This window comes from Astyanax mexicanus, chromosome 8 (genome assembly GCF_023375975.1).
Source record: "Astyanax mexicanus isolate ESR-SI-001 chromosome 8, AstMex3_surface, whole genome shotgun sequence".
Classification (NCBI taxonomy): Eukaryota; Metazoa; Chordata; class Actinopteri; order Characiformes; family Acestrorhamphidae; genus Astyanax; species Astyanax mexicanus.
In genome coordinates, this window is record NC_064415.1 from 31,400,424 (window position 1) to 31,428,386 (window position 27,963).

General features: G+C 37.7%; 1 protein-coding gene across 1 annotated transcript in view; it reads right to left on the bottom strand.

The window, feature by feature from the left end:
* Positions 1 to 27,963, bottom strand: part of peli3 (pellino E3 ubiquitin protein ligase family member 3) — a 45,297-nt gene that overhangs the window by 4,196 nt on the left and 13,138 nt on the right. The window contains exons 2-6 of the mRNA XM_007255689.4: positions 16,224 to 16,424; positions 10,082 to 10,211; positions 6,119 to 6,220; positions 4,199 to 4,438; positions 1,436 to 1,624 (exon numbers count right to left, since the gene is read on the bottom strand). Of these exons, the coding sequence (XP_007255751.1) occupies positions 1,436 to 1,624; positions 4,199 to 4,438; positions 6,119 to 6,220; positions 10,082 to 10,211; positions 16,224 to 16,396 (834 nt within the window). The 5' untranslated portion in view covers positions 16,397 to 16,424. The remainder of the gene's footprint in view (positions 1 to 1,435; positions 1,625 to 4,198; positions 4,439 to 6,118; positions 6,221 to 10,081; positions 10,212 to 16,223; positions 16,425 to 27,963) is intronic.

Here is a 27,963-nt window from a genome sequence, read left to right on the forward strand (position 1 = left end):
GGGCAGTGTGTGAATGTGTGCTCTTTCATTAGACCTTATTAACAGAATGCAGGTGTGCTGGTTCAATCCGACAAGCAAACTTCTGCAGCTCCGTTCCAACAATTTCAACAATTCAAATGCTTTGATTAAATGTTTTACATTCTATATAACTAGTTCTGACACGTGATGTTACAATATTAGATATTAAATTGTTGTCATTTTTTGTCAGAATTTTAAAATATTTACAGTCATGTGACCACAATAAGAAAATAACATTAAACAGCAGCTCACTGAATTTATCTGATTCAATTTTAAATTTGGTATCAATATCTAGAAATAGGTCTGGGCCCTTATGGGTTAAATCCAGTCACACTGCACAGACATTTACTCATCCACACATATGGATGCACGTATATGTATGCAACTACATATATACACATATATTCACATATACATATATAAAAACACCAAGTCTCTTTATCTTATATCCAATTTCATTTACATATTGCACTTTTGAACTGTAGATTCTTTATCGACTGATTGTTTAGTCTACAGCACTACCAAAGTTTTCATACCCTTTGTATATCTATCTATTGTGTTGTTTTGGGATAAAAAATAAATAATCAATAAAGTATTAGTCAGTCAACTAGATTTGAGGTAAAAAGCTAGGAAAAGTATTCAGACTTAAATCATAAAGGTCTATAAAAAAAAAAAACGATGTAGTAAAAGAAGAAAAAAATTAATGCTGAACTATGGATAAACTTTAATACCAATATTTTGAAACCAAGTTTGTATTTTAATAAGCTGCAAGACTTTAAATAAATAAGAAACAAAGAGGTACCGATACCTAAACGATACCTTTTTCTAAATTGGTGCTCGGCCAGCTCGGTTATGTTGGTCGGCCAAACATACTTTATTAAGAGTTTATTCTACTCTTATTAAGATTAAATTCATTTTTTTACACATATTGGTACTCAGTAGTACCGCAACATTTTGGTCGGGGTCTTTTTGGTATCGAAATTCGAAACCCAGCTCTATTATTACCTTTTTATTTTTTCTTTGTTCAATCCAGTAAACATTGACTTTATAACATTTATATATCACATAACATTCACTAAGTATTCCAGATCCAAATTAAGAAAAAAAATCCAATGGTGACTCACCGTTAACACTGAAATTCAGACCAAAACTCAGTCTGGTCTAGTCGATGTCTATGAAACCAGTCCTTGGTGTTCACCCAGTAATAAAGGAAAATGTGAACTGCTTTGCTGAACTATTCTGTTTATTCTGTCAGGAAATGGCATCTTGCATTATTTCTTCCCCCTTGTTTCCTCCTCTGAGGGCAGGACTCACACAAGCTCATTATTTTCCCTCTTAAAGTCGTCAGAAAGATCACAAGTCGAAATTCACGCGATAATGAATGACGTTCACGTGCAGACTAATAATAAACGCTTACCAGTTTGCCTCTCTGTTGAGCGGAGCGTGTCTCTCGGAGAGCAAAGACATTTCCACACACTGAGATCTCCCTCCACACCCCTGGAGCTGGCTCAGACACAAACTCGCCCGCAGGGTGCATCACTAGCACTCCGTTGGTGGTCAGCCCGTCCATCAGGCCATCTGAGGTCCGCCATTTGGCTGCCCGCTCCTAGAAGACAGCCAGAGACAAAAGTCATGATATTATTATTCCATCTATAAAGCAAGAATACCCTAGTAAAAAAGTAGATTATAGTATACTAAGCATTATTATGCTATAGTGCACTCAGTGTTCTTGTAGCCACATTATTAATTAGTTTATTTTTGTACTTATTATACTTTAATTGTTTAAAAATAGTACAAAAGACTTACTTTAATTGTGCTAAGTGTACTTAACTCTACTAAAATGGAACTATTTTAAATATAATTAAGTAATATTTAAACATACTACCTCATGTATGTAACCCCATATTTTAAATATGCTTACAGTAAAATTATAATACATTTATTTAGTATTACTACTGTATTACTATTATACACAGAGTAAATTGGGAATGTACTAAGAATTGATGTTAAATATATCTGATCTATTTACATTAGAGTACAAATATGCTTCTTGTATCTGTCTTTTTTCAGAAGCACACTTCTAATATATTTTGTTGGTTATAAAAATATATTTTAATACACTGTACTACAATTTTTAGCGTGTTACAAATTTACTTTACATTTTTTATTTGACATTTGAATGTGTTATTTAACACTGTATCCAATAATTTACTTATTTTTATATTTTTCTAATCATAATTACAGAGCATTGCAATACATTTTAAGTGTTATACTAATGTAATACCTAAATATATTTTTAAAACATTTTACCAATGTAGTAATTTAATTTACTTTCTAAAAAGGTACATGATACATTGTACTTTAAGTGAACTACTGTAACAATTGTTTTTAACATACTTTGCTAAAAATGTACAAAAGTATATTTGGAAATAAGTATTTTAGAAGTATACTGAATTACATTAAACTGTAAAGTGTGCTTTATAGTAATCTATTTATTTAAAATACATTATATTGTACTTTTTAAAAAGTATGATCAAAGTTTACCTTTAAATATTTGATGAAAGCATAATATTAATGTAGTTTTAATATATTTTAAATAAGTAGATAAATCTGTACTGCATACTTAGACATACTAAGCATACCTACACATTTCTCAATATGTTTTAAGTACAATTAAGTATATATGTTTTTCACCAGGGTACCAAGCACTGCTTCACAGGGTCATATCATTTAAGCCATTATGTATTTCAAACATTAAGACACATACATGTACATTAAACATTTAGACATCTTGTTGGTTTTGGGCAGTACAGCAGTACAGTGTACCTTACAGTATAGTATTACATAACCCAGAATGACTAACAAGGAATACATGATTAAAATTCACAGCCAGAAGATACAGGCTTTCCATTTAAAGGTTCTGGATCTGTGACACCTCACACCTACTGCGGAAGAAGCACCATGTGCCTGCTTTAATTTCTAATATTTATATCCTCACATATATACAGTGTCCTTATCTTCTCACTTCTTCTCTCTCAGCTTCTCTCTCGTTCTCCACCTCCACAGAATGGCAGTGGGCAGAGGGAGTCCGCCGCGTGCCAAGGACATCAGAGTGTGTCAGGACTCGTGCTCTGCTAAATCATATCACGCCTCAATGACTGCTACAAACTATCCCATGCTTCATCTGGTCGTCTGTGTGCTCACGACGCTGCACGTTTAGAGCTTAGATCCTGGCCCAAAAAATCCAGCTCGACCCAAGCCGCCCCATAAACTGTCACTCTGAGCACGAGCCCAAATTAAACCCAGCATTTTTTTTTTGTAAGTAGAATGTTAAAACTAAGCTTTAAAAAAAAAAAATCAGGCTGTTTAAATGAGTGAAATCCGTTTAGAATGATGCTAATTAACACTGCAACACTGAAGAAGCATAGTCCTGTTATTTTATAACAATCTTTAAAAAAAAAACGATCTCTGTCTTCTCTAATATAATTAACAATGTTTAAGAATATAAAACACTTTCTAAACAAAACAATTTTTTAAATTTTAAACATATAGCCTTAGTGCAAAACACATAAAACAACAATAAGGCAGCATATGCAACACACACTCATTAAACCAAAATAGACCAACAACAATTTACAATGACTTTCATCTATTGTAAAGTAATTAACAAAATAAACACTTTCTGAACAAACAAACAAAAAAAGGTACTAAGAAATGTTCAGAAAACTGAAAAGAGTTAAAAGATCATCTCCCAGAAGAGTGTTACTTGACTCTGCACTTGATTCAATTCCATCTGCTTTAGTTTTATGCTTGTTTTTTGTCCATACCACTAAATGTGACGATTTGAAAGAACTTCTCAGTGCACGTCTGAAAGGGTATGTAGATGTAAATATAATGATATTTTTGCACTTGCTATTGAAGCCAAGAAGCAAATAAGAGAATGAAACTTGAACCCTTTCCACGGAACACAGCTCTAGCAGAAATATTGTCTTAGTTGGCTCAGTGGTTTGGGAGCTGTTCAAAAGTCCACAACCGCTCCCATTGTCAACAATTCCAATGAATCACTACTGTTCTAACTGGCAAACTGCAAGCTCATCTCTGCTATTCTGAGGAATACAGTTCTATTTGTGGTGATGTTTAATTGTTATAGGCTATATCAGCGTTTTGCGCTCTGACTCACCCCGAGGAAGATGTTTTTGGAGGAGTCGAAGCCGGCGGCGTAGATGCGGGCGGTGTAGGGGGCGCTGCGATCGCACATGATGCGACAGGCGTAGCGGGAGATTGTGCTCTGGGCTGACTGGCCCCCGTCTCCTCCTGAACCCCCCTGTCCTTGACCCTGACCCTGCCCACCACTGCCGCCACCACTGCCCGCCGTGTCCGTCACCACAAAGTCGATCATGCTTTCTGTGGAGCGACCAATCTGCGGTAAAGCACACACACAGGTAGATTAGACAACGGCACAGGTGATAAATTAAATTTGTGTCCATTACTGTGATTAAAGGAGAACTCTGATGTAAAATGGACTTTGGGTGTAGTAAAACATGATAAAGAGTACTTTTCATGTTACTTTGTTGAATAGCCCTCCTCCGTTCTCTCACAAAGCTTGTCCAAACATGCGTTAGAATGAATGATATGGGGCATATTTTGCCCCTGCATATAAATCGCATTTTACACGTTATCCAGGCTCTGTTTGCACTGTTTACAACCCGTAGCGTAACCTAACCTCCGGCGCCGCCATCTTAAGGTAAAGCTATTAGGTTATGTGCCGAGATATTAGGTTATGCTACGGGTTGTAAATAATATTTTTTATTTTTTAATAAGCTTCTTGTGCACTTTTTAAGTTATTAATGCCTCATTTTTAATGTCAGGGCTCTTTGGATTTTACCAATGAGGTGAAGAGCCACTATGAGCCTTGATAACGGTGTAAAAAACTATTTATCTGCAGGGGCAAAATATGCCCCACCTCACTCATTCTAAAGCATGTTTGGACAAACTGCACAAAATGACTTGATCTTGGAAACGTAAGTCTTGGGTCAATTCCTCATGTAAACAGCAAACTTTTAATAATGGTAGGTTCTACGTTCCTTATACAATTATTACATTAGCTCTCTACCTAAAATCTTTATATCTTTTATAACTATATATGGCCAAATATATAGTACCATATAGTACAAATTGATGATCACAGCCATCAAACCAAGCTAAACTGCTTCAATTTGTATGCAAAATGATCAAAAAGCAGTGTGTAAGACTGGTGGTGGAGAACATGATGCCAAGATGTATGAAAACTGTGATTAAAATCAGGGTTATTCCACCAAATATTGATTTCTGAACTTCTAAATCTTTATAAATATGAACTTGTTTTATTTGCATTATTTGAGGTCTGAAAGCTCTGCATCTTTTTTGTTATTTTAACCATTTCTTATTTTTTGCAAATAAATGCTCTAAATGACAATTTTTTTTATTTAGAAATTGGGAGAAATGTTGTCTGTAGTTTATAAAATAAAACAATGTTCATTTTACTCAAACATATACCTATAAATAGCAAAATAAGAGAAACTGATTCAGACACTAAAGTGGTCTCTTTATTTTTTTTCAGAGCTGTATATATTAAATAAATTACATAAATAACTATATTTCCCTTGTATCCTATTAATAGGTAATTAATTAACAGATTAATTGTTAGTTCTTATTTACATTATGTAAAGAAATTCCCATCATATAAAAAGTAAATATATAATACAAACATTTTTATTATTTAAATAAAAATATATATATATATTTTAATTATTTAAATTTAATTAAATAAATATGATATAAATAAATACATTTACAATAAATATAAAACAAAATTATTATAATTATAAATACAATTATTATATAATTATAAATATATATAAAAATGGTTTTAAACAATTAGAGTATATCATAATAAAGATTATTTCAATATACTACATTAGCTAAAATAGACATGCTGACATTCCCTTTTGTTAAATTATGACTTTGATCAAGAGAAGATCATTTATGAGACATTTATCTGTTTAGTTACTGCTATCCAAACATAAATCACAGCACAGTCTAAAATAAAAGTATTATTTACCTGGAACATATCTGTGTTGGGGTCATGTGTATACTCCACTATAACAGAATGACTCCTTGACAGTGTGTAGGAGATACTGTGCTGGCTCTTGTTGCTCAGGGCCTGGAAACAGATGAACACAAACACACACGCACACACACACACACACACACACACACACTACTCAGTCAGGCTTTCATTCTGTTAGCTCTTTTATTCCCCTTACACCAGCACGCGGAAGAGTGGGGTGTTCTGAAGATGCCTAATCTTATGCAATGTGCACTGCAATGTTATGTAATGGCTCTCCACTCATACCGTTTAGTGGGCGAGTCAAGAGGGCAGATATGCAGGACTGTATGAAACAGCAGGTTACAGGTTTTTAACTGTTTCTAAAATAAATCCCACTCAAACTATTAATTGTTAAGTTCTGCTGTGTAAATAAGCCCTTCATAACTGTACATTTGCAGCTATTCAAGTATTCATGCAAACAGTAACTCTGATTTCTTAAATTGGAGTATAAAAATCTAATATAGAGAGCTAGATTTTTTTTCAGGAATTTTGTTTTGTGGTAGATTTTTGTTATTTTTGTTACATTATTTAATTTGTTACATTATTATTATTTATATCAGAGTCATCAATTAATAAAAAAATAACCAAATGTATCACAATGGGTATTTAAATATATATATATATATATATATATATATATATATATATATATATATATATATATATATATATATATATATATATATAAAAAAATCTGAGTTATAAACAATTACATTTGTATTATTGGTGCCAATCCCTTAAAAATAATTTAAAGTATTTATTACAACAATTTTCTGTGACTAAATCAAGGATTAAATTATTATTTGTTTTTTTTAAATGCTGGTATTTAACTGTATTTTTGGAAAGGGAACAGTAATAATGGTGTAGTGTATTTTACACATGGCAGACTAGATCCATTTTTTTAACATATTATATATCAGGGCAGTTTTACTGTGTTTTAAAAATTTATGGTAGTTTTATTGTAATTTAATATCTCAGGGTAATTTTACAGTATTAAAATATCTCAGGTAGGATGTGAAGTGTCACTTAAGGCAGTTAAATCAAACAAGTTACAAGTGTTTTAATTTTTGACACTAGAAGTAGATACACAGTGTTGTCTCTGTGTCTGTGTAAGTAATAGGCTGCTGCTGCCTGAGAAGCACGAGGGAGGAGCAGGAGTAAACAGGAGGTAACCGCATGGCCTCCATCCACATGGTTGGGCATGTGCTTGTAAACGCATGTGTCGAAAGCTGTGCACCTCAGTCCAGTTTCAGTTTCAGTTTTGCGCAGATATTTCCAGTTACAGCTGAATTTACGCTTTTAATCCCAGAAAAAACTCTCTTATTTAACTTTTGAAAAGCCATTTAAATGCCTGATTAAAGGGATGATTATTGTTGTTTTGCAGTTTTCCTCGGCTCTCGGTTGGTCCGGATCTCTGACGCGAGACAGTGTGCTGGTGGGGGTGGGGCTGGTGACATCATGGGCCCTGCATTGCTTAATTTTGCGATATATTGAGGGAAAAAGAACATTTGCAATGTCAGTTTTTTTCCAATATTGTGCACCCCTAATCTCAGGGTAGTTTTAATGCTTTTAATGTAGACTATTTTAATGTAGACTATTGTAATGTGCTTAGTTACTAAGTTTAATGGAGAGTTTTAACGCATGAACTAAACTCTAGTGTAGCTCCATATTCCACACTCCATAGCTTAAAAAAGAGAAAACATGCCTTTAGCTGCATTTAATTGTGTGCATGACAGTTTAAGAGAAAGAGGCAGAGTGAGAGAGAGAGAGAGAGAGAGAGAGAGAAAGAGAGAGAGAAACAGAATATAATAAAATATTGATACATTATTAAAGGGCCGTATTGCAAAAAATAAAGAATAAAAAAAGGATTATTGTCTGGCTTAGTAAACGTCTCAAGTTCATGTAAACATGTTAATCAAATGACAAACTCTGCTGACGTCCTGCAGTAATCAGATTCTGAATTATATGTAAACACACTCATACATGAACCAATTTAGGGTTCATAAAGAACATTACATTTTTATAAAAGATATATACTGTACATGTGAAGAACCATTTAAATGTTTAGACAGTCTGTATCATCTTTGTCTTTAAGTATTAATAGTGACAGAGTTGGCCTGTTTCTGGTTTTCATATCATGATTAATATAACCTCAATATTATCACTGTTCTATGAAAATAAACACATTGAGGGTCACTGAAGTTCTCAAATAATACAACATTAATTTCTGAGACTTTGAAGGACGTTTCTTGGCTGTATTTGAAAGATCCTACAAAACAGAACAGCCTTCAGTGATGTAGCGGCTGAGAAACGCAGCCTTGCTCGGCTGCAGCCTAGACTCTGAGACGCAGCTAAAGTAAATACTAGATAACAGAAAATAAGCAGATATCTCATGTACACTGCGTCTCCGCCAACTCCGCACAGGAGAACCCAACTCTTTATATAACACTCATGTAAAAACACTTCTGAGGAATATGGGCTGAGTCTACTGAGAAACGTCTGATGTTGAGCAGCTTCTTGTTGCTGTTTTGTTTATTGTAATAACTTAAGGTCAGCACAAGGCACCTTAATATTTGTTTATGATCTAATAGCTCTGTTATACTACTTTCTTTAATAAAATAAAGGTAGAGTTAAAGTTTATTGATTAGTCAGTTGGTGGTGTTATCCTTGCTACAATTTTGTGTTTGTAAAATGTTAGTTGAAAGTTGTGTTTTTTATTCTTGACCGTTGAATCTGTGAGAATGTTTTTATTGTATTTTATTTTTTACATTTATCCATATGGGCATGTTTTAAAAAGCAATGCAAGTTTATAATTTCAACTTTTTTTTATAGTGTAAATTTAGAAACTATGTATCCTGTGTCCCTATGTTTAAATAAATGCTCCAATTCCAAGCCTAAAAAAACATTTTAAGATAAATTCATTACATATAAGTTACATGTATCTGTTTTATCCGTTTATATTGTGTAATTTTCAATTTACTGTATTTTTAGGACAGATGTTTCTAGAATGTTCCATAGTGTAAAGTTTTCGTCTAACTGAGAATGTTGTGTAAGCAGTGGATGCTCTAGGGTTTTTCTGAGTAAGGGACCATCAAAAGGCCACAATATTCACAGAGGGGCCAAGTATTATTTCACCAGTTAGACCATGTTCAAACACAGTAAAATCTATGCAGGTTATTTTGTGGCAAATGTTTTACACAAAAAAATATAATCTGAATGAACAAAATATGTAAAATAGGAAAAAGTGTGTGTTGCGAATTCAAAACGAAAAAATTAAATATATATTAAAATATTCTTGTTTACTTTATTATTCTTTGCAGTTAATTTAAAATGACTCTGCCCATTTTTGTTTTCATTTTTGTGTTTTGTGGATTTTGCTTCTAAGTGTTTTTTGCTGTTGTTATTTTTGCTTCTGCTTATTTTGTTACTGATGCAGTTTTGATATTATTGTGTCCATTTTTGTGTCATTTTGTCACATACTTAGCTCACAAAAACAGTGATATCTCGTAATTCTTTTTACTTGTTTTTACCACTGTTAACTGTGGCTATTGCTAGTGGTTAGCTGCTAATGCTAATTCTGCACCCAGCCTTAGTAGGAATCTGGAAATCTAAGCTTTTATAACTTTTCAGGAGAGAAATCTGTTTAGATTTACATCCAGCGGTGGTTTGACTTTAAAATAAAATGTTTTTTTAAGAATTATAGTTTTGTTTACTTAACTTATCTTAGCTTTACAGGCCTCGCTGCTGGATAAATTAGAAGGGAAACATGGCGACACCCCTGTTCCTTACTAGTGACTCATAATGCACCTTATAATCCAGTGTGCTTTATGTACGACAATAGACCACAAAAAAAGGTGTATTTGTGTAAAATATACAGAAAATTACAATAACATTAAAAAACAATTACGTACTGACCTTTGACACCAGAGGTGTTGAGACGTTGTGGATGACATCAGGTTTGACGCCGTTGGATTTGGGTCTCTTGTAAAGGGCCAAGCGACTCCTCCTGCGGCCTTTATCCCCGCTGGCTAGCGAGCCGTTATGCCTGTGTACGACAGCACCGCTACTGTTTGCTTAGCTACCTGGACTCGTTTTAACAGAAACAGCGTGACAAACAGTGTGGCTCTTTGATTTACCCGGCTGCCTTTATCTTGTTAGCTGCTTAACTGAGGCTAGCATTAGCATGATTAGAAAAGCACTGTGGCAGCAGACAGAGCTTCAATATATGGCACGGACAAATCAGTGAAGCGTGATTAAACAGTAACATATCATTCTGCTTCTGTCGATGCATGAGTGGGAGTCATGTAAAGTTAACAAAATGGCAGAGCAGATGCTTTAAAAGCCTCCCATTTACCAAGGAACCAGTCTTAGAAATAATCGATGCACAGGTCAATAGCTCATTCAGTAAATGAGCTCTGTCTCTTTCTGCCTCTTCTCTCCAGCGGTATTGATGGCAAAAGGGTTAAAGGGTCTCTCTCGTTCTCTCCTTCTCGTTCTCCCCCTCTTTCCCTTGATATGAGGCCGTGGTCAAAATACCTCTCTGTCTCATCTCTCCCTCCCTCTCTCCCTCTCTCCGTCTCTCCGAGGCGCTCATTTCCATGCTCTGCCCGGCGGCTGTGGGGATTTGAATGACGTCTTTGTCGGCAGTCAAACGAGGTGTTTTACATTCGCAGCTGAAATCTAAAGATAAGTCAATGCACCAGCTGTATCTGTGTGGCACCAGTGGAGCCAAGCGACCTGAATGATGCCGCGTTCATTCATCCAAAAGAAAGGATCATCACTGGAGTCATATTTATGTGAGGGCAATTTTACCCTTGAACTGCTTCTCAACTCCTTCCTTCAGCACAATTTCAGCAGTGTGGGTGTGGTGCTACAGAGATAAGAGGTTTTAGTTAAATGTGTGTTAAACAGTGTGTTTTTGAAATCTAGTGTTTCTGTATCGTTTTAAAAATGTTGATATCAATGCAATACTTTGGATTCGATACCGATACCCAAACAATACTTTTTTGACACCTTTTTCTAAGCTGTAACCAAAAAATACAAAAAGCGACAATTATTCTCACACCACAAATTTATTTAATAATAATAATAATAATAATATTTTTTGGCATTTTTGCACAACTAAAATAAAATAAAAATCACAGGAATTCACCTGGAAGTTTCCATGCGGTATTCTTTTGGCGAACCTTCACTCCATATCTGCTCAAGCCTACACTACCACACCACAGTGGGATGAACCGCTAGCTAATATCGCCCTGGCTTTCCGAAACACTTAGGGTTCCTCAGTGTAGCTGTGTTGGGTGACATCAGCTGCTAATGCTGCTGCACCCAACCATAGTGGACATCTAAGCTTACTTTACTCGTCCAAATTCTCTCCTGAAAACTGTGTAGAGACTACTACTGTCACAGTTTAGCCCATGTCTGTCTTGTGTTTCTCCCTTATTTGGTCTCTTGTCCTCCTGCCCCTCTGTTTTCCTGTCAAGTGTTTCCCAGCCATGTGCTTTTGTTGTGTTTTTGTACCTGTCTCCACCCTAGCCCCGCCCCAGCCCTGCCCTAGCAATTAGTGTTCTTAACTGTGTCTTGTCTGTAACCCCGCCCCCTCGTCATCCAAGCCCAGGTGTTTCTCACTCTCCTCGTGTATATAAGCCCCTCTGTTTGAATGTGCAGTGTCGAGTCTTTTGTATCTTTGTCTTCCGTGTACTCTAGTTTTGTGTTCCGTGGTCCCTGAATCCAGGTCTGTTTTGATATCTTAGTTAGTTTACAAAGTTTGTTAAGTATATGTTTCTAGTGTTACTATAGTTATTCTGTGTTTTATTTATTAAGTTACACCTAGTTTTGTTCATAGTTTTCTTAGTTCTGAGTTTTTTGCGTTACCCGCGTTCTGTTTACTGTTTTGATTTATCTTGTTTGTTTAATAAATATATACTTTATCACTATATTCTGCACTTACGTCCATCCTCTTACTTACGTAACAACTACCATCTTTTTGGCTCTTCTTGGAACAAACAAAAAATATGCATGTTTATGTTCATTTCACACAAAGTATCGAAAATAGGCACCAAATTTTCTTAGACCTTTTGGTACACTTCAGTACTAAGACATCTCTGTTGGTACCTTTTTAGAGTCAAAAAAAGGAAAATCTTATCCATACATAACAGAGAAAGTTGGCAACACAAGCAGAACTGATTTTACTAATCCCTTTAAAGTGTAGGTTTAGAATATCCTACAGACACCTACAGACTTACTCTACTTAACCAGTATACACGTGGCCTGTCAGCAACTATTAGTGAGAAGAAAAAAAAAAACAGATTTTACCAACACCCTTTCATTCTTTTTGCCACTGTCAATAACTATCTGAAAGTAATCCAGCTCAGAAAAACAGTTATAATTGCAGCTTACATGCTCTAAGCTTGCTGAGGCCGGCTGCAGTTTCTGTAAACACTGAGGTTTCAACCCATTTTGTCTGGTCATTTGTAACTTCGCTGGCTCACCTTTCTTTCTTTATAACGCATGTTCAGAATACCATACAGACACCTACAGACTCTATCTAACCAGAGTAAACAGACCACTTGGCCTGTCATTAACTATTAGTCAGAAAAAAAAAATGATTTTACCAATCCCAATCCAATCTTTTTGCAACTATCAACAACAATCAGTGAAAAAATCTAGCTGACCCGCCATTATAGGGTTTATAATGCAGGTTCAAAATATCCTACAGACACCTACAGACTTACTCTACTTTAACAGTATGGATGTGGTCTGTTAACAACTATCAATAAGTAATTCATCTTAGATGAAAACTGTCACCATTGCAGCTAACATGCTCCAAGCTTGCTGAGGCTTATCTTAGATAAGCTTAGCTGACCTGCTATTTTAGGCACTAAAGTTTAACTATTAGTAAAAAAAAAAACAGATTTTACCAATCCCAATCCAAATTTATTGCCACTGTCAACAACTATCAGTAAGTAATCCAGCTCAGAAAAATCTAATTTTCTTAGACTGTTATCATACTTTGAAAATTCATACCGTTGCATCCCTTGGTGTAATGTAAAACCATGTAAATTCACCTGCCCTGTTTTCTTAGCATACATTGTAATTTCAGGTAAGACCCACAATAATTACAATATCACACAGCATTGGTGGGTTATATAACCTGAATGATTTATGTTAACCTCAATACTATCGTCACTGTTTAGCACTCACTGTGAATGGTAATGCCTTCTGTTACGTATTCCCAGTAAACACGTGACACTGTGAATTAAATATTAAATCACTGCACAATTTTGATAATAAAATGACTCTTCCACCCAACACCCACTATCAGACAGGCCTTGCCATGAGCATGCCAGCCAACGTTCATCCACAATATCTCACAAGACAACACTTCAAAACATATACAGGTGTGGGGTTCCCAAGTCATTCCCTGAGGAAATGCATACTAACCATTTTTTTAACATAGTGCCATCCCAAGACTTATGGCATGTCAGTGCATTATATGCAGCCTTTTAATAACAATAATAAAGTAATGTGATACAGTAAGCACTGGGAGCGATACAGCTTATACACTGCAAAATAACAGCACCTACATTGATTTTGGCTTGGATGCATTTTTCGAAGAAAAATCTTTACTTAAGATGCACCAGTATAGGAAAACTACGCTGATACCTGATATTTCTGATGCACCTACCCGTATTTTTCTATCATTAAAAATGTAGTAAAATGAATGAACTGTAGACACATTTTTGGACAAAAGTATTGGAACACATGCTCGTTTCTTCTGAAATCAAGGGTGTGTATTAAAAAAAGAGTTTATCTTTATAGTAACTCTACTACTCTCGACTTTCTAAGAAAGCACTTTAGCCTCTACGCATTCTATTCATTTCAATGAAAAGCAAATCAGTCAGCCAATAATTTCCGTGCCCTGGTGACGTCCAACCATCTTCACCTCACCGCTATCAGAGGCACACTGCTGCTGCAGCTCAGCCCAATCAGCTCTCCCTCCTGCCCTGCCTCTAAACCCATACATCACCCAGTGCCCCTCCCAAACTACTCCTCCCATTTTTTTAAGCATTTTTTAAAATCTAAACTGAGGGTGGAGGTAGCTAAAATCTGGAGGTTTAGTTACCCTTTAAAACATCAGTATAGACATGAACAATAAAACTAAAAATCCATTTCAAAACTTATTATAGTAGACCTATATCTTACCTAAAATTATTTAAAGAAAACTTCTAAATATCACACCTTTTACTAGCTGTTTCTGCTCATTTTGCACATCTATGCCTTATATTTGTCTGACAAAAGCCAGGCAGCATTAAATCTGAATTTTTCTCTCACTGTGTGTATTTACAGGTATAGTGCAGGACCCACGCAGTCAGCTAGCTAATGCGTAAAGTGACGTGTTGGTTTGCTTAAACATTATTATTATTATTTTTTAATCACCAAATCAGCTTTTCTTAGCCGATTTACGGAAACAAAGATTTTAAATTTGACTCTTAAATGACTTTTCCAAAACTTTTTGGGTATTTTTATTTTTCCAAAACTTGCTATGTTCAAAAAAAAAAGTCCATGACTTTTCCAGGTGTTTCATGATTATATGAACCCTCATACGAGCGCCCCACACCGAACAGGCACCTTTACATAGCAAGTTTTTTATTTATTTTATTTTTTTTATATATATTTATATTCCTTTTATTTATTGTATATAATTTATTTATTTATATATTTATTTATTTATTTTTATTTATTTTATTATTTTTGTTTTTGTATTTACTTTCTTATAATTATTTTATTTTAATATTTGTTTTTTTATTATGTTTTATCAGTAATACTGTTATTATATATTTTTAATTTTTTTAATTTTATTCTTATTACTAAATAGTTTTATTTTTTAGTTTCAGTTTTATTCTTCTGTTTCATAAATATTAAATATTTGCTTTTAATTTTGCTTTTTCAATCACTATTGTATTTGCTCGGCTACATTGAAAATGAGGGTCACCCTCAATGTACTTCCGAGTTTAAAATAAAGGTTGATTGATTATTTTTATCTTTATTTTAAATTTTCTCCCAAATTATCTGGCCAATTGTCCCAGCCATCACTCATGATTCCACAACACAAGGAGGGTGAAGACTAGCACATGCCTCCTCTGATACGTGAAGCCAGTCACCGCCTCTTTTCGAACTGCTGCAGCATTGTCGAGTAGCATCACAGCGCCCTCGGAGGGAAAGATACATCAGCTCACAGCTTTGTGCTGAATGACATCACCCTAGGAGTGATGTGGGGAGAGAGCCCCATCTACCCAGCCAGAGAGAACAAGGCCAAATGTGCTCTCTCAGGGCTCCAGCAGCTGATGGTAAGCTACATGACCGAGATTCGAAACAGGCACCTTTTAACAACATAAAGGAAGCTGAAAATAGGAGAATATGGATTTAATGAACTATAGATTACAATAACTTGTAAAATAAATTTATGACTGCCTACTTCTGTTGTTTCCTTTAAATTGAAAAATGTCACATGGCAAATCCGGCACTGTGGAATGCGTTGATGAAAAGTGCTAGTGGGCATGTACCGTTAGTGGGGTCAGAATGGCTGCACATGGAATGGCTATGGTTTTTAAATTTGCCATCGCAATGTGCACATGCACAATAGTTACATTGCAGGACATGCAATGTAGGGCTTTATAATTTTCGCAATACAGAGAACACAAACAGAATTGAAAAACTGAGGCTTAAAACATTAACAGAAACCATACAATATGCAACATACAAAAGCACAAAGTACAAAAGAAAAGCTAGCAGTATTTTTTTTTATTTTTCATGCTATATCTACACACACCAAGCCAGATTATATTTGATTACTCAAATATCCAACACATAGAGTGCAATATTAATAAAATGTCATGTTGAATCATTGATGTTTGTAGAAATGTCAGTATTTTCCAATATGATGATGCAGCCCTATGCCATCACATAAACAACCCCTGCCAGAAAATGAACTATTGAACCAAAAGTCTTGCTTTCTATACAGTGTCTAATAAGCCAATACAGAGGCTGCTCTTACCCCAGCACGATCAGTTCTCCATATTTGATGGGTTCTTTGTCCCCAGGGAACAGGGCGTCATGAGGCTGAGAGCCTGAACCCAGGGTGGGGGACGGCTGGGTCTTGTTGCATGATGGGCGTAGCTCCAGGGAGGGTGGGGGGCACAGGGCCTCAGAGCTTCCTTCTAGAACCATGTCGAACAGCCACAGAAGGAGCTCACACCTAAAAAAAAAAAGAGAGAGAGAGAGAATCAGAGAGAGAGAACGAGAAAGAGAGAGCAGGATATTTAGGTGTTTTCACACATGGAAGTCCCAACCAGAATCCGAACCAACAATTAAATGTTTCTTACAATGTATACAGTACATTTGGTTCTCTTAGTTTCGGTTTCACACTGCAGTTTTGTGAGCATCTTAAAGAAATGCCACTATGATCAGGAGATTGCTGGTTCGAATCCCGGTCATGCAGCTTGTCATCAACTTCCGGAGGCCCAAGGGGGCACAATTGGTCTTGTTCTCTCTGGGTGGGTGTTACATGTGAAACATATTCTGTGTAGCTGTTTTCTTGTGTTGTGTTTTTTTTTTCTCTTTTCCCTGGTCTTCCTGTGCTTCTTTGCCTATCTCTTTCTAATAGGTGGATTGCAGTGCCATTCCAACTCGACCCTCATTGACCTCTGCTGTTCTGCCAATCAGAGAGCTCTGTTGGTCCAAATGGGGGTGGGACCACCTGTTTATAAGCTGTTCCAGGAAGTTGGCCGCTCTCTCTCTCTCATTTTTTTTTTTGACTCATTTGTGGTGCTGGGTGCTGTCCCCCTGTGTTCTCAATTTGTTTTGCCTACTTCTAGGCTAGATTGTTAAAATGGGATGCTTTAACCCATTTGTTCTGTTTTTTCCCCTCTTCTAGGAAGGGAGAACAGGTTAGATGTGCGCGCACCTACATTGTGCACACGTAGTTACCTGATTGTCTAAACACACCAGGTTAGAGGGCGGGTACCACCCCCTGTAGTTATATTAGCCTAGCCTAGAGTAGTAGTTAGTACATTTTTTTTCTTTCCTCTTTAGTTAGTTTAGAATTTTCTTAGTAAAGCTTAGTGTAGAATGTTTTATTATTTTCTTTTCTTTGGTACCGTCCATGTTCTCCTCTTCCCCCCCCCCAGTCACCCCCCTTTTATATTACCATGTTTGTCTTTTGTAGTTTGATCCTGTGATTAAAGTACAAGTAAGAGTCTATGCTGTCCCTATCTGGGTTGTTTGTCATGAACACCTCACAACTGTTACAGTACCCACACTTTTAATTCCCCTAGAGTATGTTTTCCAGCAGTGGGATTGTAACAATTGGGGGCTCGTCCGGGATCTAGTATCCTGTATTGTGGGGGTTTGTGGTGACAACACCTGTAGTGGGGCTGTGCATGTAGTATGGCATCCTTTAACTTGGAGGCATTTGTGGCTTTACCTAGTTTAGAGGTATTTGAGAGGTGTCGTAAGGATGACTTAAGAGCTATAGCTGCTCATTATGGAATTCAGGTAGCTAAACAGGCTGTTAAGAAGGAACTTAGGGATAAAATCCTGGCTGCACTGAGGGTATTAAGAGTTTTAGAGGGCCCTTCACCTGCTGACAGTTCTAGTCCAAAGGTGTGTGAGGGAGTTGAGGGAGCAGTAACCCCTACTGCTAGTGTTTCTAAGGAGCAGGTTAGGCCTGATGCTGATGTTCAAGCAACATTGCCTCGTTTTGACCCTTCCTTTTCATCTTTATCAGCAGGGTCACATGATGAAGCTCGTGCTAGAGTGCGCATCACACGTCTCCAGTTGGAGGCTGAGGAAAAAGCACAAGCACGACAAGCAGAGCTGGAACTGAAGTTGGCCATTAGGAAGTTGGAACTTGAGGTTGATCGGGAGGTCCGTTTACGGGAGGTTGAATTACAGGCAATGAAGGTTGCTTCAGTTTCCCCTGTCCAGTTGGATATTGCTCCAACTCCTTCTTCACCTCAGGCTACTTTTCCAGCTGAGTCTTCGGTGGCATCGGCTCCTGCTCCTATAGCTACTCCTTTTAGCCCTCCAGCCTTTGATGTAAGTAAACACATTTCCTTGGTGCCACCTTTCAGAGAAACTGAAGTGGATACTTATTTTGGAGTATTTGAGCGAATAGCTACTGCTTTAAACTGGCCTAAGGGGGTGTGGTCCCTTTTACTACAGTGCAGGTTGGTAGGTAAAGCACAGGAAGTTTGTTCTTCTTTGCCACTGGAAGATAGTTTACAATATGATTCAGTCAAGGCTGCCATTCTTCGTGCATATGAGTTAGTTCCAGAAGCGTATAGGCAAAAATTCAGAATGCATAAAAAAAGTTCATCTCAGACATTTGTGGAATTTGCAAGAGAAAAAGAGATCTTGTTTGACAAGTGGTGTTCTGCATGTAAAGCTACTGATTTTGCGTCTTTGAGGAAGTTGATCTTGTTAGAAGAATTCAAGAATTGCTTGCCTGAGCAGGTCGTTACTTATCTTAATGAGCACAAGGTCTCATCGTTGTCTGAAGGAGCAGTGCTAGCTGATGAATACATCTTAACACATAAGATAAGTTTTAAGCCAGTTAAGGTATACCCTCCTGTGGTGCCAGACAGACGGGCAAAGCCAAATCCATCTGGTCGTGTATCTGATGAATGCTTTTACTGTCATAAGCCTGGTCATGTAATAGCAAACTGTCAAAAGTTGAAAGGTAAACAGGAAAAAAGCCACCACAACACTAGTCAAAACCATAGCGTTGCACTGGTGGACACAAATGTCTCAGGTAGCTTGACAGCTTCACTCAATGCTACTGATCCAAGCTACCAGCCTTTTATTACTAAAGGCACTGTTTCTCTGCAAGGTGATGAGCAAATTCAATATCCTGTGAGTATCCTTCGTGATACTGGTGCAACTCAGTCCTTTATTTTAGCTGATGTGTTGCCTTTGTCAGACCAGACCTTTTGTGGTTCTTATGTATTATGTCGTGGCATAGCAATGCAATATGTGAAGGTTCCTCTGCATTGTGTTCGGTTGACCTCAGGTTTGGCCACTGGGGTGTTTACAGTGGGTGTCTGTCCTTCCTTGCCAGTTGAAGGGGTCACATTTATCATGGGTAATGACATTGCAGGAGGTAAAGTGCTTCCAGTGTTGGAGGTTGTGGATAGTCCCATTCAGTTTTACCAGATGTGACTAAGAGTAATTCTTCCATTTTTCCAGCCTGTGTTGTTACTCGAGCTAAGGCTCGGCTTTTAGAAGATGATGTAGACTTATCTGATTCATTTTTAGCTAGTGACCTCTCAACATGTCCATATGTGGTAACTCCCCAAATAGTTGGGAAAAAGGACTCTGTGCAGAGTAGTAGTGTGGACAAGGTGGTGAGTAACCTAGCTGTAAGCCGTGACCAGCTGATTGAATCTCAAAACTCTGATCCGAGCTTGAGAAAGTGTTTCTCTGGGTTAAGCAGTGCTGATAACATGGAGGGAAAACAAGTGGCATACTTTAAAGACAAGGATGTTTTGATGCGCAAGTGGTCTCCTCATACCACTACAGAAGCTGCAAATGTCTACCAGATTGTAGTGCCCGATGTATTCAGGCAACATGTGCTACGGTTGGCTCATGACCACCCTTGGTCAGGACATTTGGGCATTACTAAAACCTATGCTCGTATACTTAAGCATTTCTTTTGGCCTGGTCTTAGGAAAGACGTGGTTGAATTTTGTCGTTCTTGTCACGTCTGTCAGACTACAGGAAAACCAAATCAGGTCATTCCTCCTGCTCCCCTGTGTCCTATTCCTGTGATAGGGGAACCCTTTGAAAGAGTGTTGGTAGACTGTGTAGGTCCATTGCCCAAAACAAAATCTGGCAATCAGTACCTGTTAACAATAATGTGTGCTGCCACACGTTTCCCAGAGGCCATTCCACTTCGTAAAATTACCACACCTGTAGTAGTTAGAGCTTTGATTAAGTACTTCACTACCTTTGGTTTGCCCAAGGTTGTCCAATCTGACCAGGGTACAAATTTTTTGTCCAAACTGTTTGCTCAAGTTATGGCCACTTTGAATATTACTCATCAAGTCTCAAGTCCTTATCATCCAGAGTCACAGGGTGCCTTAGAGAGGTTTCATCAGTCCTTAAAGTCCATGCTTAGGAAATACTGCCTGGATACCGGGAAAGAATGGGATGAAGGAGTGCCGCTTGTTCTTTTTGCTGTACGTGAGGCTGTTCAGGAATCACTGGGCTTTAGTCCTGCCCAGCTTGTATTTGCTCATTCTGTACGTGGTCCATTGAAAGTCCTTAAAGAGAGGTTTTTAAATGACACCGCCAAACCACAGAACATCCTGGACTATGTAAGTACCTTCCGTGAGCGCTTACATAAAGCTTGTGCTCTAGCTCATGAAACACTCAGTGTTTCTCAGGAGCGGATGAAACATTTTTATGATAAACGTGCTGTTTCCAGGGAATTTCAGCCTGGTGATAGGGTGATGGTTTTGCTTCCAGTCTCTGGTTCATCATTGTCTGCAAAGTTTTCTGGGCCATATGTTGTTGATGAGAAACTTAGTGACACAGATTATGTCATTTGCACCCCTGATCGTAAACGTAAGAAGAGAGTTTGTCATGTCAACATGTTAAAGGCTTACCACACTCGTGACAATTCTGTTAATGAGAGTAGGGTGCCTAATAGTACAATGGCCTCAGTTGGTCTGTTAACTGCTAGTCCTGACAGTACTGTTGTTGCAGACAAGACAGAAACATGCGTACATTCACAAGTATCTTGTAGACTTCCGAATTCTGAGATATTGCAAGACCTGTCAAACATTTTAGGTCACCTGACTGAAAATCAGAGAGCAGATGTTGAGGAACTAATTCAAAAGTTCCCCTCTATTTTTCATGATGTCCCTTCTCAGACAAGTGTTGTAATGCATGATGTTCAGGTTATTGCCACTACTCCAATCAAACAACATGCGTATCGTTTAAATGCTGCAAAGAGAGCTGCTATGAAAAAAGAGGTTGATTATCTCTTGGAGAATGGGTTAGCAAAGCCAAGTTGCAGTCCTTGGAGCTCCCCCTGTATACTTGTACCAAAACCTGATGGGACATTCCGTTTGTGTACAGATTATAGACGTGTGAATTCTGTCACAATCTCAGACTCTTATCCTCTGCCTAGAATTGATGACTGCGTTGACAGTGTCGGTTCTGCCCAGTTTGTTAGTAAGCTTGATTTATTAAAAGGTTACTGGCAAGTACCTTTGACTTCTCGGGCATCAGATATTTCTGCGTTTGTAACTCCTGATGCTTTTGTACAGTATACAGTTATGCCATTTGGGTTTAAAAATGCCCCTGCAACCTTCCAAAGGCTAGTAAATACAGTTTTGTCTAATGTCCCAAATTGTTCCTGTTACCTGGATGATCTTGTGATCTATACATCTGACTGGCCCACTCACATAAAGACTATAGCCACTGTGTTTAAAAGATTAGAGCAGGCTACCCTAACTCTTAATTTGGCCAAATGTGAATTTGCTCGGGCTACTGTGACCTATCTTGGCAAGATAGTGGGTCAAGGACAGGTACGTCCTGTAGATGCCAAAGTCTCTGCCATTGTGAGTTACCCGACTCCTACCACTCGACGTGAATTGCGTAGGTTTCTTGGAATGGCAGGGTACTATCGTACTTTCTGCCGGAATTTTTCCACTGTCGTTACACCACTCACTTCCTTGCTCAGCCCAAACAAAGCTTTTGTGTGGGATTTTAATTGCCAGCATGCCTTTGAAAATGTCAAAGCCCTTCTCTGTAGTACTCCTGTTTTGGCGGCTCCTAATTTTTCTACACCATTCAAACTAGAGGTTGATGCAAGTGCTGTGGGAGCGGGAGCAGTGTTGCTTCAGGAAGATGAGTCTGGTGTGGAGCATCCTGTGTGCTACTTCTCACGTAAGTTCAACAAGCACCAGGTGAATTATTCTACTATTGAGAAGGAGACACTAGCTTTAATGCTCTCCCTACAACATTTTGACGTATATGTGGGTTCAAGTTGTTTTCCTGTGATTGTGTATACTGATCACAATCCCTTAGTATTTTTGTCACGGATGTACAACCATAACCAACGATTGATGAGATGGTCTCTTATGCTTCAGGAATACAACTTAGAAATCAGGCATAAGAAAGGCTCAGAGAATGTTATTGCTGATGCCTTATCCCGTATATGATTTTGGAGGGTATTCCTACTTGACACAAACCTATTAGGTTTGTTCTTTTGGGTGGGCATGTTACATGTGAAACATATTCTGTGTAGCTGTTTTCTTGTGTTGTGTTTTTTTTTCTCTTTTCCCTGGTCTTCCTCTGCTTCTTTGCCTATCTCTTTCTAATAGGTGGATTGCAGTGCCATTCCAACTCGACCCTCATTGACCTCTGCTGTTCTGCCAATCAGAGAGCTCTGTTGGTCCAAATGGGGGTGGGACCACCTGTTTATAAGCTGTTCCAGGAAGTTGGCCGCTCTCTCTCTCTCATTTTTTTTTTTGACTCATTTGTGGTGCTGGGTGCTGTCCCCCTGTGTTCTCAATTTGTTTTGCCTACTTCTAGGCTAGATTGTTAAAATGGGATGCTTTAACCCATTTGTTCTGTTTTTTCCCCTCTTCTAGGAAGGGAGAACAGGTTAGATGTGCGCGCACCTACATTGTGCACACGTAGTTACCTGATTGTCTAAACACACCAGGTTAGAGGGCGGGTACCACCCCCTGTAGTTATATTAGCCTAGCCTAGAGTAGTAGTTAGTACATTTTTTTTCTTTCCTCTTTAGTTAGTTTAGAATTTTCTTAGTAAAGCTTAGTGTAGAATGTTTTATTATTTTCTTTTCTTTGGTACCGTCCATGTTCTCCTCTTCCCCCCCCCCCAGTCACCCCCCTTTTATATTACCATGTTTGTCTTTTGTAGTTTGATCCTGTGATTAAAGTACAAGTAAGAGTCTATGCTGTCCCTATCTGGGTTGTTTGTCATGAACACCTCACAACTGTTACAGTACCCACACTTTTAATTCCCCTAGAGTATGTTTTCCAGCAGTGGGATTGTAACAGTGGGTAGATGGGCTCTTTCCCCTTATTACTCCTAGGGTGATGTTGATCAGCACAAGGCGTCTGTGTGCTGATGTATCACAACCGAGTCACTGTGCTTTCCTCCAAGCGTGCTGGCTACTTGAAATGCTGCATCAGCTGCAGTTCAAAAAGAGGTGGTGGCTGACTTTACATGTATCAGAGAAGACATGTGCTAGTCTTCACCCTCCTTGTGTTGTGGCATCATGTCCAGTTCTGTGGTCTTCACCTACGTAAGCTGTGTCTCCCTATATTTGACACTAACTGATCTGTAAATTATTGTTAATCTAACCTATGCAAACTCCAAACCATCCAGATTGTGCTTTTACAAGATAAACCAGATCATTGTTTAGCTGAAACTCTAGGAGAAGAGGAGGTAGGAGCACTCTAGGAGCACCCTAAAAGAATCCTTAAATTTAAATAGGGCATTGAGTTAATATCTAAACCACAGTGCTTGCAGTGGGCATTGTAGATATAGCTGTAGATGACTTATGTATATACAGGGTTATGAGGTATTTGAGAAACAAGCATGCATGCATTGTGATGTTAGCGGTTTTACAAAGCTACATGTTTTTCCCACCCACAAAACATGAAAATAAATGTATGTGTGGATGTGGCCTTGCTTTAAAAGCAGTGTTTAGTTTTTGTTGGAGGAAACGAGGCCCATGTGGGACAAAAAGCTACAGTTTATTTATCTGTCCATAACAAGAGCCAAGAGAAGCATGGAGTTCTTTTGATTCTCTTGTTGTTCTTGCTTCCCTTTCTCACTTTCTGGATGATTTTACACCTTGTGGAGATTTTGGGAGGATGTCCAATCGTGGGAAGACAGACTACTGTTACAAACTTTCTCCTTTGGGCAGAATGACTCTGATTGTAGTTTGGTGGAGCCCTAGAGCTTTGGAGATGGCTCTGTAACAATCAGCTTTTTTCTAAGGTTTTTAAGAGCCTCTCCCCCCCTTGGGAATAATGTGGCGGACTGGACTTCATGAGTCAGTTTTCTGGCCACCATCTATCTATATAACACTAAAATCCACTATAAATGCAGGCTTAAAATAATGTTTAATATGTACACAAATTTAGAAATGTACTTAAGGCTTTTATAGCACCTCATGCAGTCTGAACAACAGATTTTAAATTATGTATTAGAGTGAAAAGTAAGATATTTAAATTTTAAATTCAGCCAAATTAAAGTAAAAATTACCAACTACTAAAATACTTTAGTAAAGCTGCACACAAACCTATTTAAGTAGAGAAATGCATTATTTTCTTAATTACTTCCCGCTTGATATGATAATGATAATTTCACATTAGATTGCTGAAATAACAACAAAAAAGTGATTAATTGAGAAATAAAACAGCACACTAGTTTTTTACACTTAAAACAGTACAATGAGAATTTATACAATGTGCTGTTTTCATTGTTTATACACTCAAATAGAATTATTTGTTCCAATAATTGTTCCAAATAATGTAAGAAAATTTAATGGTGAACCCAGAATAGTGAATTGTGAGCAGAGTGCATAGTTACACCCTATTATGCAGCAAAATTACCTTATAATAACGTGCCATGCGTGCCATTTTCTGAACTATGTATCTGATGAAATGGGCAGAAGAAGGGTAGTGAAAATAAAGTAATGCTACATAACACATTTAGTCATATTGTGTTTAAAATCCTGTAATATTTCTCTACTGAGCTTTAAAAAAAAAAAGTTTTTTTAACCATGCTGCTTGTCCTGAAATGCATGTGTAATGTATGTCCTTTAGGGGAGGCTCAATGCACAAATTACACTTCCTGTAGAGGATGTCTCAGGTTCCTATCTCCAAGGAAATCTGTAAACTTTTCTACAATGATGCAATTCACATTAAACCACCCTTACTGACTGTCTGTTTCTCAACAGCCCAAAAAACTGCAATGTGCATCATGTACTGGGTACTTCAGATTGTTTAGATTGATTAGATTCATGGGAACATGCAGTGGCTTTGTGTCCTGCTAGCTCAAGCATTCACTGACAAGAGCAATCCACAGGTCTACAGATAATAAACAGCACATTATGTCGTATTTTTAGCATATTTTGCACACGATAAGGCGCACCAGATGATAGAGCACACTATCAATGAACGTCTAATTTCTGGTCTATTTTCATAGCTCCAGGTGTCCACTACCCGCTGAACATCAACGGCTCTGCTGTGGAAACTGTGAAAAACATCAAGTTCCTCTGTGTTCACATTGCAGAGAACCTCACCTGGTCCCTCAACACCAGCTCCATAACCAAGAAAGCCCAGCAGCGCCTCTACTTCCTGTGGAGACTGAGGAAAGCACATCTCCCACCTCCCATCCTCACCATGTTCTACAGAGGGACTGTAGAAAGCATCCTGAGCACCTGCATTACCGTCTGGTTTGGGAACTGCAACACCTCAGACCGCAAGACCCTACAGCGGATAGTGAGGACAGCTGAGAAGATCATCGGAGTCTCTCTTCCCTCCATCACCAAGATCTACACCACACGCTGCATCCGCAAAGCCACCAGCATTGTGGATGACCCCACCCATCCCTCACACGGACTCTTCGCTCTGATGCCGTCCGGCAGAAGATACAGGAGCATCCGAGCCTCCACTACTAGACACTGCAACAGCTTCTTCCACCAGGCAGTCAGACTGCTCAACACACAGAGACAGAGCTGAACCCCACCCCACCCAACACACTTACACAAAACTGAACTTCACCCACACACACACACACACACACACACACACACACTCGGCACACAGAGACTGAAATGTCTTTTTTCCTATTATCAATATTTGCTGCCACTCTCAAAAACTATAAACTCTCTACCTCAGTAACTGCTGTGATTATATATGTTCTATATGTTACAGTATGTTACACATCTCTGCACCTTATCCTCACTATACACATTATTATACCGTATCGGTACTGCACTGTCCTTTCTTTTAAATTGTCTCATCTTTTGTATTTATTGTTATTTAGTGTTATAGTTTAGTAGTTATAGTCGTCACTCCTGCACTTTATGTTGTCTATTGTTTGTTATTCCATGTTGCACCATGGTTCCGAAAGAAACGTTATTTCACTACACTGTGTACCTGTACTCAGTCGTAATGACAATAAAAGCATCTTGACTTGACTTGATACACAAGGCTTAAGTTACACAAGTTAAGTTACACAAGTTAAGTAAAGCTAAGCTAATTGAACAAAATTGTAGTTCTTAAAAAAAACATTTTCTTACAAAAAGTCCAACGAGCACTGGATGTTAATCTACACAGGTTTCTAACCTGAAAACTGTTTATTTGGGTAAGTAAAGTGCTTCCATTTATTTACAGTAAGCTTAGATTTCCAGATTTCCACTAAGATTAGGTGCAGCAGCATTAGAATTAGCAGACAGCGCTAGTAAATGCTAGTAAATGCTAGCGTTTTGTTCCACGCAACTTGTTTTAACATGGTAAACTCGCAGACTACAGTCTGATATACACACCTCTGAACGGCGAAAGAGCTAGCACTTTACGTGGTTAGCAGCTGATGCTAATACTGCTCCAGTCTCTGTGCTGGAGAACTAAACTGAAACTCCAGTATAACACTGCACTTCAGTGGCTTTACTGCTTTACTGCTTCTTACAACCTGAATGGTAAAATTCATACATACGGCGCACTGAGGATTTTTAGGAAAATTAAAGGATTTTAATTATGTTTATTGTGCAAAAAAGATACCTTAAAAATCTACTTCTTCTTCTTCTTCTTCTTCTTCTTCTTCAAAAAAGTCATCTTATAAAGGTCAAACCTTCCATAGTTCCCCCAGATATTTCTTACTTCATGTGAATGGATTCACTAAATCAGTACAGATCGCCATTTATGATGATACCTGGCTAATTAAGGCTAGCCATATTAATATTACTCAGCCAGCCAATCTAGCCAGATGAACATTAGCAGAGAGAAAGCACGCTACATTAACCTGGCTCTCTGGCTATGATAGGACTAACTAAAATGAGTGGGTATACTGGTTGGAATGCAAAAATTTAAGAAGGCATCGCTTTCGTTTCAACATGGACACATGAATAAAGTGAATAAAGGTGCATGGTCCAAGTACGACATTTGACCATAAACAAAATATAACACAAAACATTTAAGAGTTGGCTGCTTCTGTGTTGCAGACATAGCAATGCACGGTTTGTGACTCCAAGGAAATTGGTCAACTTCTCTACAATGATGCAACTCATTTTAAACTGCTCTTACTAACAGCCTGTTTCTCAACAGCTCAACTGTTATGAAAATTCACATTTACTGTGGACTTACGAGTGTTTAGATTAAATAAATCAATTACTTGAATGCATAAATGACTACTAAATAAATAGGGCTGCAAAGATTAGTCAATATAATCGACAATGTCGATTATTTACATTTGTCGACTACCAATTTTATTGTTGACTAATCGTTAATTTGTAACAGTACCACATTCCACAAAGTGCTGGGGACAGAAGCGCAATGGGAGTCTTAGTTTGTGTCTCCAAAAGTGCCCAAACACAACAGATTACATAATAAATCACTAAATATCAGTATTTAAACCTCATGTTCTGCTGTTTCTATCGCTTTTAAAGATGGCAGAAATAATCATTGGCTAATCAACTAATCAAAAAATTAATCGCCAGATTAGTGTACCAAAATAATCAAAATAAC